The 14,692-nt window shown below is 54.4% G+C and overlaps 1 protein-coding gene across 1 annotated transcript; it reads left to right on the top strand.

Annotated features, from left to right (window-relative positions):
* The first annotated feature begins 7,666 nt into the window (after positions 1-7,666).
* LOC119303237 (subtilisin-like protease SBT1.7) lies at positions 7,667-10,517 on the top strand. Its single transcript, XM_037580344.1, has one exon. It carries the CDS (start codon positions 7,881-7,883, stop codon positions 10,176-10,178), a length of 2,298 nt encoding a protein of 765 aa, XP_037436241.1. The 5' UTR covers positions 7,667-7,880; the 3' UTR covers positions 10,179-10,517.
* The last annotated feature ends 4,175 nt before the right edge of the window (positions 10,518-14,692 follow it).

Genomic DNA, 14,692 nt, shown 5'->3' with positions numbered 1-14,692 from the left:
ATTTAGTTGTTTATTTATTTATACATCCCCTAGCTTTTATTTACGTGTTCCTTATTATGTTGCAAACCTATCCTATCACACCTATAAAGTATTTCTAGTTTCATACTTGTTCTAGGTAAAGTGAACGTTAAGTGTGCGTAGAGTTGTATCGGTGGTCGACAGAACTTGAGGGAATATTTGTTCTACCTTTTGCTCCTTGTTGGCTTCGACACTCTTACTTATCAAGAAAGGCTACAATTGATTCCCTATAATTTTGGGTTATCAAGACCTTTTTCTGGTGCTGTTGTCGGGGAGCAATAGCGTGGGATGAATATTCTCGTGTGTGCTTGTTTGCTTTATCACTAAGTAGATTTTGTTTTCTGTTATAAGTTGTTCTCTATCTTTAGTTATGGATATGAAACACGAAATACCAAAAAAATTAGGTGTACTTGCTACTCATGAAGATGTGAACCTCCTAGAACCCTCGATGCTCGTTATATATGTGAAAGATATTATGCACTATTTTAATAATCCTGAGAAAACCCCATTCAATTATATAATGGAAGACACGTTGGATCAACGTGAATACATTATGGATTATCGCTTGACTCAAAAAGGGAAACTCTTATGGGATCAAATTCATATGTTGCATTGGTATGCTCGAAATTTATGCTTGAGATATGATTATACTTGTTGCTCTAGGATGAAGGCTCCACACCTTCCCTTTTCATGTAAATTTAATGATAATGAAACCTTGGCTTCTTATACTAATGGTATTTATGATTACTATGATGTGGAACGGATAAAAGAATTCGTTGCTTTTAAGGGTGCTTATGAAATTGAATCTTTGTTTGAAAAGCTTGAAGATTTTGATGGTGCTGTTTATAGACCTGAAAATTATGCTATACTTAAATATTGCTATGAGAAATATGAATATAATGCAGATATTGATGCATTTATTGAGAAAGTCTCTGCTGTCCAAGAAGAGACTAATATTTTGCAGAAAACTATGGAAGAAGAAATTGATGACACTGTGAGCTCATTAGATGAAAAAGATGACGAGGAGGGCGAAGAACAAAAGGAGGAAGAGCGGATTAGCTACCAGTGCCCACCTTCTAATGAGAGTAACTCTTCAACTCATACATTGTTTAATTTCCCTTCGTGCTTATCGAAGGATGAATGTTATGATGATTTCTATGATCCCTTGGATTCGTTTGAAATATCCCTTTTTGATAAAATTGATGCTTGCTATGCTTGTGGCCATGATGACAATATGAATTATGCTTCATGGAGATGAACTTGCTATAGTTACTTATGTTAAGAATGAAATTGTTGCTATTGCACCCATACATGATAGCCCTATTATCTTTTTGAATTCTCCCAACTACACTATATCGAAGAAGTTTGCGCTTATTAAGGATTATATTGATGGGTTGTGTTTTACTACTACACATGATGATTTTGATAAATATAATATGCATGTGTTTGCTGCTCCTACTTGCAATTTTTTTTTCGAGAAAACAGCAGGAGCTCTGCCTTTGCATTAAGAAGAAGAGAATTGACCAATTTATAAGGAAAATTGGCCGAAAACCGATACATCGACACACACCAGCCCCGAGGCTACGTACCTAACGAGTCGACTCCCCTGTTGCCCAAACAACCAGAGTTGCCACTCCACCACACGACCCGGAGCCGCCACTCCGGCTTACAAACCACAAAAAAACTCACACACGTCGGCCCCGAGGCCGCACTCCATACGAGTCGACGACTCTGCCGTCCACACGACCAGAACCGACACTCCACAGCACATGGGTGCTCTCCGGAGCCGCAGCTCCGACTTCCCCGCCGGCCCCGAGGCCGCGCTCGACCTGAGCTGATGACGCTGCCGCCCACGCGACCAGATCAAACACTCCACGACAATGCTCTTCGGAGCCGCCGCTCCGACTTCCTCACCGGCCCCGAGGCCGCGCACACGCCTGGCCGACGAAGAACCCACAAAGCCACCCGAGCCACCGCGAGTTGACGAGGACCAGACCTCCAAGGCGTCGCCCCCAAGAGGAAAGCGACAAGAATGCCGCCGACGCCCGTTCCGACCAAGGTCAAAACTTGGGTTTTCACCCGGAAAGCCCGAGACCGAGGCGACAATGGTGGTGAAGGGGCTCCACGACGACGCCTCCAAGGAGGGAACGACGTCCGAGGACGCCGTCGACGCCGGCAACGACCGAGGTCAAGCTAGGCTTTCGCCCGGAGCTCACCAAAACCATCCTCACCGCAGCCTGCCCAGCAAACCGTCTCCGGGATCATGCCGACCGTCCTCGCCCAGCCACATGACCGAGCAGACAAGGCAACACGTCGCCGCCAACCACCATCGGTTGCAGAAACCACTACATCCCACCTCCCTCCGCAACGGCGCCGTCGAGACCACGGCCGCCCAGCACGCAGGGCAGCACCACCGCTGCCCTGACCCCACGCACCTCCCCGCCACCCCGATGGACCGGAGCAGGCGCGCCTCTGCCGGACCGCCGCCACAGGCCGACGGCCCGCCTCACCACCAGATCCGGGCGCAAGGGCCCCGAATCCACCGCCTCGCAGGCTGCCGCCGGACAACCTCCGTGAGGGAGGTGCACGACGACACCACCACGTCCTGGGGCCGCCGCCCCAGCGCTCCATCGCCGGCGAGCAAGGCGCAGCCGCCGTAGGGAAGCCAGATCCGGGCGGATCCGTTCCCCAAAAGCGAGCAGCAGCCGGCGCCGCACGTCCGCCGCCAGCGTAGGCCGGCAAAGCCGCTGCCCACCGGAGCCCCAGACGCGCCGCCAACCGTCGTCCTCCGCCCACCGCTGCGCCACCCGCCGCCCTCCGCCGCGCCGTCCAGAGATCCCCGCTCGTGAGGCGCCGCCCGTCGCGGAAAAAACTAGCCCCGCCGCCGCCTGCTCCACGCGAGCTTTGCCCCCGGAAGGCGCCGGCGACGGCGAGGGAGTGGATGGGGTGGGGCGGCCGGAGGCCTTGGCTGCTTGGTCGCCGCCCGTGTCGCCCCTGGGGAGGGAACGACGCGAGGGCCAGGTCAGTAGTAAAAATGGGGCCCTCCTACTTGCAATTATCATGAGAGAGGAACTACATCTCCACTTCTCTATGTTTCCAATACGATAAAATTGCAAGAAGCTGTTTATGGTATCTCCACTTCTCCGGTCCCGAGCCGGAGCGGGAGGCGGTGGCGCAACTGGGCTTCGGCATGCTCGGCTAGGACGTTGGCCCAGTCGGGCGAAACATTTTTTTTAATTAATTCCGCCGAAAAAAATCCTAAATAAGAATAAAAAATTTCTAAAAAAAATACCAAAAACAATTTTCACTGTCTAAATAAAATATTTAGAACAAGGTGAACATTTTTCTAGCCTAAAAATGAAATTTTGAAAAATGCATATTTTTCCTAATTCAAATAAAATAGCAATAAAATCCCAAATAAAATATTTATTTGATTTTAACATTTTCCTCCAATATTTCTTTTATTTTGGAGAAGTTCTTTTATCTCCTCTCTTTTATTTTTGTATTGGAAATATTTCAGAGAGAAAAATATTACTCTTTTCAAATTTGAGAAAAAAATCAAATATGAAAATAGTGAAATCCCAACTCTCTTCGTGGGTCCTTGAGTTGCTTAGGATTTTGTAGGATCACAAACAAGATGCAAATAAAATATGATATGCATATGATGACCTATGTATAGCATTTCAAATTAAAATCTGGTATGTCACAGATTGATGGAAAGTCAGTTAGTGGGGGAGTTAATTAGGGAGGTAATAAAGGTGCATGCCGGTTATTGGGCTGGGAAGCCAGCGCGTAGAACACAGCAAGCACCGTTTTTTTGGTGACTCGGTCATGCGCGTGTAGCAGGGAAACCATGTTGGGCTGCGAGTGAACCGTGCGGGCGTAACGGAAAAACGTGCGGACTGTAGCGGCAGCGGCACGATTATGTGATGACATGGCTTGACACTGAACTGCTGACATGTCATCTAAACTGCCGGGGAATGGTTGCATGTCAAGCTTGGTGGACATTGAGGTGGACACTTTACATGTTGAGAGAATTGGGACCAACTTCTTAAGAATGTAAGATATGATATGCCTAGGCGTGCCCTTGAAAAATAGATGTCTTAAGCAAAAGAAATAGACTGAGATGGTTGCAAAAAGGATTTAAAAAGTATATGTGTGACACTATTGTTGTTGAACTACTAAAAGTATGCATGCCCTTGCTGCCATCGACAAGGATTCTCTTGATCGAGTGGGCACCACATTTTGTTCCTTACTTCGGTGAGAAGGTGATCATAGTTCTTTTGTTTGACTATCTGTGTTACGATAAATAATACGAATCTCACCAGCATAGTTTTTAACTGTTTCGGATGCGTGTCAAAGAAACAAGCATGTCCTGCTACTAAACCATGACAAAGTTTGGCGACTGAGGTTGTAGGAGTAGGGAGAAACGTTTAAGGGATTGTAAATGGTTGAGATAGCAAATATGCTCATCGATTATGTCTTTTATGAAATAATTTTATATTATACGGATCTCCTACTTAGGGAAACTTGTGGTGTCAACGGGAAGGCAAATGAGCACGAGCATGTGAGAGCAATAGGGAAGTGCACACACCAATGACTGGATACTCCGTCATTAAGTTGTGTCATAGTAGCCAGCTAGAGGGACGGTGATGCATGCAATCATTTACATAACATGATACAAATATGTTGCATTAGTCATCAATTAAAACTTGTTTCATGTGGTTTGTAGTTGACAAAAGTGGAAACAGATAGTCTTTTATAATAGCTAATTCGAGAACAGAAGTGCTACACCTTGATCATTATGTGCATATGATATGATTGTAGCTATTTTCCTTTGTATGCAATGCTTTAAAGAGGAAAAAATGATAGCAATTTGGGATTTCGATGTAGCATATCATTGTAAAATTGTATGGGGAACTTGTTTAAGTTGTCAGGACTTTTAGGTGGTAGTGGATGACAAATGTTGGAAAATGTTCAAAGTTAGGATTGATGGGATGCCTATGGTAGTTTGGTGGACTTGGAGAAAACATACGTGAATTTTGAGTTGGGTGGCAATGTAGCGCTGAAGCCAAGCGACTCCTATTCATATGTTAGTCCATGGGTTAGGGATGATGGGACTCGACAATTTGATAGACTTGGAGGAAACACCAGCCAAGTTTTGAGTGGAGTGGCAACATAGTGAAGTACTCACTTCGGTCCTTTTTATTCCACGTACAAGATTTGTATCAAGTCAGATTTTGTAAAGTTTGACCAAATTTATATTAAGAGATGTTATCATAATACCAAATGCGTAAAATATGAAACTACATTCCACAATGAATCTAATGATATTGATAGGGTATAAGTTTGGTATACTTTAAATTCAAACAAAAGTTATACGGACTAAAAAAGACCGAAGAAAATAATGACACAATGATCAAAGAACTGAAATTAAGAGGATCCTGGCAACGCACGGCGTTTCACTAGTAAAAACCCAGTGTCTCGCTGCTGGGGCTCGGAAACGAAAATGCCTTTGTTCCGCCGTGGAACATCGAGATTCGCATCCAGCGAGAAGCTGGACCCGTGCCGGGTGGCGCCTGTCGTGCACGGCGCTCTTTATCACTCGGACGAAGGCCAGCTCGACACGTTCGCCTGGTGCAGACCCCGTCCGTAATCAGCACATGCATCTCGGGAATCCTGATCCGCGTCAGACCGGATTACGCGCACTCGTGTCCGTGCTGATCGGCCTACCCATCTCCAGCACGGACCAAATTGGCCATACGCTCGCACTCCCCTCCCTCCGCACAGACGTCGCCGCGAGCACGTGTGCGCCCACAGGCCACGGCCCCGTACTGCGTACTGGCGCACCGCCACGCCCACGACCGCGCTCTGGCCGGGCCAGAGAAAAGAACGAGCGGAACGGCAGGAAAAAAGGGCATGGGGTTGGCTACTACCGGGGCAGGACGCCACGGCCGCTCCATCGAACGGCGAGCCACTGCCGTGCCGCGTGACTCGTGCCTGCCTGTCGCGGCCCATGCCCTGCACTGCGCGCGCACGCAGTGCCAGTGCGGCACGCTCAGAGCGCCCCCGGCTCACGAGCTCCACTCCAAACTGACACGCTCCATACATAGTGGCGTCCACTCCGGCGATCGATCCGACTCGTCCGGCGTCCCGTGTCCGTTGGTCCGTTGGTGGCACTAGGCCCCCGTCCCCCGGCCCCGCACCGGCCCCCGCCGCGGCGCTCGCACGGCAGCTGGCGACTTTTACGCCTGCATGCATTCATGCATGCATGCATCCACGGCCGTCCGCGTCGAGCCATTAACCACAGCCGGCCGAAATGGAAACGGCGCCACCGCAGCGGGGCGTTTCCCGGATTTGGAAGCAAGCGTGGCGCCGGGATGCCCGCCGTGCGCATTCATCAACACGCCTACAAAGAGCGGCGGGAGTTTACGTGGGCAAGGCATGGAGCTTTCCACTTCCCGGAACGGCCAGACTTTCTGGCACCGGCAGCTTTCGATCTCCACGTATAGATAGATAGACATGGTGACAGGCCTTGCAAACCTCATCGGGAAAGAGACGGCGAACGGCGCATTTGAGAGCGTCATCTTCCCCGTCTTTTTTAGCACTGTGATGTTGTTGCTCGTGCCAAGAAATGCAGCGGCCACAACGGTCGGCAAGCTCGAACGCCCGACGCGGTGCCTGCTGCGTCGGGGGCCACTCACATAGGCCCGCCCAAGCGGAACCCGGCCCACCGCAGCGGGCGCAGGGCCGACGAGCCGAGCCGCCGTGGTCTCCCCCGTCCACACCGCATCTCGAGACGACGACGACGGAGGGCCAGCAGTAGCATACGATTCCGTGTGAATCCTTCCTTTAACGCGGCGAAGCAAAGCACAAGAGCCATTTCGCCACGAGCCGGTTTGTTGGGGCGGTCGATACGGACAAGGTGGCCTCGATGGCCGTATCAGGCTCGTCGACCGTCTCAGCCGAAAAAAAATTATATGAGACCAGGTCTCATATAAACCAGGTGAGACCCGTCTTGATGGATGACATGTGGCATTCATCTGCTAAACCGTGAGATCTGGTCTCATAGAATTTTTCTCCGTCTCAGCCTGGCCACAATCTATAACATGGGCTCAGCTCAGACAAAAGGATTCCTTGTATTTTAGCAGCTCGCGTAGAGCAATCCGCTGCTGTATCGTCGCATCATTGCCATCACCCGAGCTGGCCTGGCCATGCACGCACCGGCTACCATGCAAAATACAGTAAATAAATACAAAAATGCACGCGGGGGAGCGATCTATCCACCGATGATGGACCCGGAGGGAACCGTCGGCATCATCGCGAGGAACATAATCCCACTCCCACACAAGCACGCCAACATCCAGTTCGCCTGCTAAAGTTTTTTTTTGTGGGTTTAAAGCTTGATTCTGTTTAAGCACAAGAGATCGTCTTTACTAGGACTAGGAGTGTTTTTTTGCGGGGAAGTAGAAGATCATCTTTAATCACATCAAAATTTACCTGGGAGAGGCACGGCACTAAAAAAATCAGTAGGGTGCGACTGTTCTTGACCGGTAAGCACTTTCACAGTCTGCAAAGCAGGCATCTTTTACCTGGAACGGTCATGTGGAGGTGGTGATGCTGAAATCCAAAGATAAAAGAGGCCACGCCATGTGAGGCTCCGTCGTCTCACTCGTCCCTCTCCCTCGCTCACTCCCCTGCTTCCCTTCGTCTCACTCACTCGCCTCGCCATCCATCCATCCGCATCCTTGTCCCGTTGCAATCATTTCGCTCCCCTGCCGATTCTATAAAAACGCCGGCACGATCTACCCCGCACTCCCATTCACAAGGTGACACCTCCGGCTGCAGAGCCTCTTCTCACGATGTGGTGCCATGGCAGGAGATCTGCGCTCTTCGCCGTGGCCGTGGCCGCGGCCATCGTGGCGGCGGCGGCGGCGGGGGAGGTCGTGCACGATGGCCGGCGGACGTACATCGTGCACTGCTCGCACGCGGCCATGCCCAGCGAGTTCGCGGCGCACGGCGACTGGTACGCCTCGTCGCTGCAGTCCGTGTCCGGCGGCGCCGCCGAGGTGATCTACACCTACGACACCCTGCTCCACGGCTACTCGGCGCGGCTCACCCGCGCGGAGGCCAAGGCGCTGGAGGCGCAGCCCGGCGTGCTGCTTGTCAACCCGGAGACGCGGTACGAGCTGCACACCACCCGCACCCCGGAGTTCCTCGGGCTGGACCGGGCGGAGGCGCTCTTCCCCGAGTCCAACACCGCCAGCGACGTCATCGTCGGCGTGCTCGACACCGGCGTGTGGCCGGAGCGGCCCAGCTACGACGACGCGGGCTTCGGCCCCGTGCCGGCGGGCTGGAAGGGCAAGTGCGAGGGCGGGAGCGACTTCAACTCCTCCGCGTGCAACCGGAAGCTCATCGGCGCCAGGTACTTCCTGGCGGGCTACGAGGCGTCCAAGGGCCCCGTGGACACGACCAAGGAGTCGCGCTCGCCCAGGGACAACGACGGCCACGGCACGCACACCTCCAGCACGGCGGCGGGCTCCGCCGTGCGCGGCGCCAACCTGCTGGGCTACGCGTCCGGGACGGCCAAGGGCATGGCGCCGCGCGCGCGCGTCGCCACGTACAAGGTGTGCTGGGTCGGCGGCTGCTTCAGCTCCGACATCCTCAAGGGCATGGAGGTCGCCGTCGCCGACGGCGTGGACGTGCTCTCCCTCTCCCTCGGCGGCGGCACGTCTGACTACTACCGCGACAGCATCGCCGTGGGCGCGTACAGCGCCATGGAAAGGGGAATATTTGTGTCCTGCTCGGCGGGCAATGCCGGGCCAGGCGCGGCGTCGCTGACGAACGGCGCGCCATGGATCACCACCGTGGGCGCGGGGACGCTCGACCGCGACTTCCCCGCCTACGTCACCCTCGGCAACGGTAACAAGTACAACGGCGTCTCCCTCTACAACGGCAAGCAATTGCCCGCCACGCCGGTGCCGTTCGTCTACGCAGGGAACGCGTCGAACAGCAGCATGGGCGCGCTCTGCATGACGGGCACCCTCATCCCTGCCAAGGTCGCCGGCAAGATCGTCCTCTGCGACCGCGGCACCAACGCCAGGGTCCAGAAGGGATTCGTCGTCAGAGATGCCGGTGGTGCCGGCATGGTGCTCGCCAACACAGCCGCCAACGGCGAGGAGCTGGTCGCTGACGCGCACATTCTCCCGGGCGCCGGCGTCGGAGAGAGGGCCGGCAACGCCATGAGAACCTACGCGTCGTCGGATCCAAAGCCGACGGCCAACATAGTGTTCGCTGGCACGAAGGTTGGGATCCAGCCGTCGCCCGTCGTGGCCGCCTTCTCGTCGAGGGGGCCGAACACCGTGACGCCCGGCATCCTCAAGCCGGACCTGATCGCCCCTGGGGTGAACATCCTGGCGGCGTGGTCTGGGTCCGTCGGCCCGTCGGGGATCGCCGGCGACGACCGGCGCACCAGCTTCAACATCATATCGGGCACGTCCATGTCGTGCCCGCACGTGAGCGGGCTGGCGGCGCTGCTCCGCTCGGCGCACCAGGACTGGAGCCCGGCGGCCATCCGGTCGGCGTTGATGACCACCGCATACGCGGCGTACCCCAACGGCGACGGCCTGCTCGACGTGGCCACCGAGCGCGCCGCCACGCCGCTGGACATGGGGGCCGGGCACGTCGACCCCAGCAAGGCGGTGGACCCGGGGCTGGTGTACGACCTCACCGCCGCCGACTACCTGGACTTCCTGTGCGCCATCGAGTACGAGCCGGCGCAGATCGCCGCGCTCACCAAGCACTCGTCGGACCACTGCAGCCCCAACCGCACGTACTCCGTGGCGGCGCTCAACTACCCGTCGTTCTCGGCCACGTTCCCGGCGGCCGGCGGCACGGAGAAGCACACCCGCACGCTGACCAACGTGGGGAAGCCCGGCACGTACAAGGTGACGGCGAGCGCCGCGGCGGCGAGCGGCACGGCGATCAAGGTGTCGGTGGAGCCGTCGACGCTGAGCTTCAGCAAGGTGGGCGAGAAGAGGAGCTACACCGTGAGCTTCGCGGCGGGCGGGAGGCCGTCGGGCACCAACGGGTTCGGGCGGCTGGTCTGGTCCAGCGACCACCACGTGGTGGCCAGCCCGATCCTGGCGACGTGGGCCTGAGCGGCCGCCGCCCGGGCGGTAGCTGCTGCTAATTGGCAATGCCGTCGAGGCGCAGAACGCGGCGGGGCAGCAATGGCGCCGCCGTTCTCGATCGGAAGGAAACAAGATGGATGCGTGCGTGCGTGCGTGTGTGTCGATTTGGCGTGGTGATTTACTGATTTGGCTTGTCATTTTCTCGCTGCCGGTTGCCGGTGCAGCTGTTCTAGTGTCAAGTGGGCATAGATTTGATTGAATGGTGAGAAAGTTCGTGATTATCAAGCTGGGTGTAGTCCTAAACAGTGACGGATCAATGGATAATGGTGGAGCAAATGTGTTCATCATTTGATACTCCGAGTAGGACGTAGCATGTGGCCTGGCAATTTAATCCTTTGTTTTATCACTGGATGCCAAACTCATTCCCGTGTTTTTTACTCGACGCCAGGGGGATTTGAATAGGATACTCCATTTCGCTGACCGCGGTCGGGCATTTGTTGTTGCGTGGCCACGACGGTGGAACCAGACTGAGATCTCGCCGTCCTGCATGCATCGTCGCGTGCATTGATTAGAAAACCACAGGCAAAGCAATTGATGGGAAATCCTTTGCCTTGTCTTCGCTAGGCGTGTACCGTCAGGGCATTTCATTTAGCACACGCGCCACCTGCTGCACCTGCAGCGTGAAGTGCAGACGGGAGGATTGATTGGTGGTGCTACGGTGGCGCTGCATGTGACTGCCTTTCCGCACCTCATGGATTGGATTGGATTGGATGGGTCCTTAGATATTTGCCGGTGGAGATCTTTCTTTCCTTGTCCCAAACGCGTGAGCCCTCCCCCGATCGAGCAATGTGGTTTCTTCTTGCTGCAACGCGCATTCGTGGCGGTCAGCGTAGACGGCGGCGAGTCGAGAATGGCGTGAGGCATGAATGCTTGCGGTCGAGAGCCGCAGTTTGCGTGCTCAGAGCAACTTCAAAGGACCGACCCATTTCGTTCGACTGCGATCGTTTGGATCGGCACGGACAAAAATGGCGGCCCAACGCGCCGATCCAAACCCAAATCACGTCCGCGTCGACGCATTTGCGGCCCAAATTTGCGTCTCAAATGCGTCGGCGTGGACGCCAAACGGACGCTTCGCGTGCCTTCTCGCTGTCCGTCGCGTCCCCACATGACGGCCGTCCAACTACCCGATACCCACGCGGTCAGCTTAATTTATGACGATGGGCCCACGCGTCAGCGACGGCGCTCGTCCTTTTTTAAGCCGACCGTGCGGCGGGGCCGTCCTCATCCAAACTCGCCGTCCCCATCTGTCCACCCTTGTTCCCTCGTCGACGGCAAACTCTAGCCACCGCAACCACAACGACGATGGGCCTCTTCTCCAGCGCCAGCGACAGCAAGGCCAAGGGCAAGTCCCCCGCCACCCCTTTTCCCTCCGAGTTTCTCCCACCCCCACCGGCGCCTCGCCAGCAGAGGCAGCGCGTCAACGTGCCAGTGCACCAGGCGGAGTGGCACTGGCAGAACCGCTAGCCGCTGCCGTATCCCGACGTGACGCTGCCGCACGACTGGCATCTGGATCCAGATAGGATCCCAGTTCCGGCGGCGCCGCGGTCGGCTCGTGCTCACGCGGAGGAGGTGCGGCGCCGGCGGGCGCTGCTGACGGCGGAGCAGCGCCGCGACTCCGCCTACGCAACCGACTCGCCCAACTGGGCGAGGTGGCTCACCTTCGAGCACGAGGAGGCGAGGCGCCGGGGCGTGCGCGAGGTCGACCGGAGGCCAACGCCACTGGTCGTCCGCGAGGAGGACCAGGCCGCGGAGGACGCCTACCAGGCGGCCCTTGCGGCCGTCTAACGTGAGAGCGAAGAGAACAAACGGCGCAGAGCAGAGGCGGCGGAGGCGGAAGAGGAGGCCGGCTACGAGGCGGCAATGGCGCAGGCCCTTGCCCTCTCCGCGGCGGGCGACAGCGTGGTGCCGCCGGTGGCCCCGCCGCCCCCCATCAAGCCAGAGCCGCAGCCGCAGCCCGAGCCCGAGCCCGAGCCCATCGCGCGCTTCTCCTGGAATGGAGTGGTGCGCGCGTGGGTGTCCGCGCCACCGGTCTGGCTGGGGGCGACGCCGGCGCAGGAGCAGGCCTACCTCGAGATGTGGCGCCAGCGCCGGCTGGCAGAGGAGCGCCGGCAAGGCGAGTACGAGGAGATGCTCGAGCGCGACCTCGAGGAGGATGCGCGTCAGGCCACGGCCGCACAGGCGGCCGCACAGCCCCCTGCTCCGGCACTGCCTGCGCCGGCCCAGCCCGACATGGCAGCGCTCTGGAACACGGCGTTCGCCTGGGCCGGGCCGGCGCCGACGCTCATCGACCTCACGGACCCCGAGGACGACGACGACGACGCCTAGGGCAGCGCGCCGCCTCATAGTTTAGACTGTTTTTATTTTTTTTAAATGCAAATGTGGATGTGTGGACTCTCGCCGGCCTTCGTGGCCGGCTTTAATGTTTAATTAATGTAGTTTCTCTTTTTTTAAATATGCATGCGTTCATTTTTTTTGGCGCCGTCTAAATGGGTTGCAGGCCAGTGTTGGGCGCAGGTGCCGATTCAAATGCGAAAGCGGGCATCCGTTTTCGTCTGACCGACTCAAACGGACAAAAAACCGAACGAAATCGACGTTCGTTTGGGTCGACCCATTAGAGTTGCTCTTATTCTCTGACCCGGGCATGGAATGCTTGTGGCTCCTACTACGTTGAGCCGGACGACTAGCCGTTGGAGCACCAGCGGTGCTGAGCTCCTCCCAACGCCCCTGCTTCTTCTTCGAGGTGTGTGTTTGTTGCGAGAGGTGCGGCGGGCAGACCGACGTACCATACTTTACTGCTCGGGACGGGGCATGTCGTGGTGGGGCGGCGGCAGGCACAGGGGGATGGTCCACCCAAATCCCGTACTCTCGTCTCCTATATATCACGGCGCGGAATTTAATACGCTCGCCGTTGTCCCGTTGCACCCACCTCGTGCAGGCCCTACCCGTTAGTCCGTGATCCGCATCGGCCCATCGTCCTCCCGTAGCGGCTCCACCCGTCGGTGCTCCTCTTTGCCTTCCCTGATCCCTCCAAGCAACGTAGCAGGAGGAGGGAATCACCGCGCCATCTCCTTGAGAATGTGCGGTCTATATGCAGGTACAATATGATCTGCAAAACAGGGGTTGCGTCTTGGCTCCTAGGAGCACGCACACGCAGATGCCTCCCGAGATGGTCAGGAAAAAATTGAAATAAAAAAATCTGTCTTCTTTTGCTAGTGTGTGCTGTGCTCATGAAATTTGTACTGTGTGTGAAAAGGAACATTTACAGAACTGCATTAGTAGGCAAACATAGAGCATGCGGAACTTTGCCCAGATGCAAGTTGAATAATAGTGGTACCATTCAGTTTCAGTCATGCAGAGCATAGAACATTACTACATGATTCCACCAAAAAATGCCATGGAGAGCATGAGGCCACGAACCATAATTCCAACACTTATAAGTTGTTGACATACTTGCAGTGCAGGATAATTCTTGTTTCCATTTTGCAAACTACAACTATTTTTCTAGACACCAAGTAGGAGCTTGTCAGACGAAGCATAGTATCCTTCACGCATGCAAAGTTTCAATGCAATGATCCCTTTCCCTAAGACAGAAGTTCAATACATTGTGAATAAAAATAATGTATTGTTCTTATTCTTAAGCAGTACTTTAAATAACCAAAACTTGCTGAACTTTAAGCGTCTCTTCCTGAAACTGTAAACAAAAGCGGTATCATATTCTTCAGTTCAGCAATTATAAACTTAAAGATGGCATACCAGAAATTCAGTACATAAAGTATATACAAACTTCCAAGTCAAACAAACACAAACACGTTGCATGATTAGCCAAAGAGAAGGATACAAGATGAGTGCTTTAAGGCTGAACTTGTTAAGAACCCTACTAGTAATTGAAGTAATATGTAAGCTATTAATCTCTCAGGATGAACACTGATGCATTCAAGCATATTGACAAGGAAAAACTATATTCCATACCCTTAAACTCTTCGAGCTGTCTAACTTCTCACCGTAACCCTCTAAAGCCTGGGAGGAGTCAGAAATATATATGACGAATAGAAGGAATTTGACAAAGCCGCTTATGCTTGAAATCTTTCAGCTATGAAGACCAGAAACACACACATGGCTACAATCTTTTTTCTTTCACTTCAGAAGGACGGTACATATGTACTCCCTCCGTATTACAGAGGGAGTAACAGGGAGGAGCTCCCCGGCCCCATTCTCATAATGAAGCCAAAACAGCACTGGATACAGGCAGCAAACGCTGTTCTTAAAACGAAATGCAACTAAAAACAAGGAAGACTCGTGCCACGGCCTCCTACGATGAGGACCAGACGTCCCATGGAAAGGCAAGCTAGTTATGCCGAACCCACCACAGCAGGGTAGGAGCAGAATATTACAGGTTTTATCAGAAACATCTCTTTTTATACATCTCCTTTTTTATACAATGCTAAGGAGGAACACAGCATCAGACGTGGATCCTCAAAGCA

Source organism: Triticum dicoccoides, chromosome 5A, assembly GCF_002162155.2.
Source record: "Triticum dicoccoides isolate Atlit2015 ecotype Zavitan chromosome 5A, WEW_v2.0, whole genome shotgun sequence".
Taxonomy (NCBI): domain Eukaryota; kingdom Viridiplantae; phylum Streptophyta; class Magnoliopsida; order Poales; family Poaceae; genus Triticum; species Triticum dicoccoides.
Note: the sequence above shows the minus strand (reverse complement) of the source record. Positions and strands in the feature narration are given on the sequence as shown.

Coding starts and splice junctions, on each gene's coding strand:
- LOC119303237 (XM_037580344.1), top strand. CDS start 7,881: ATGTGGTGCCATGGCAGGAGATCTGCGCTCTTCGCCGTGGCCGTGGCC.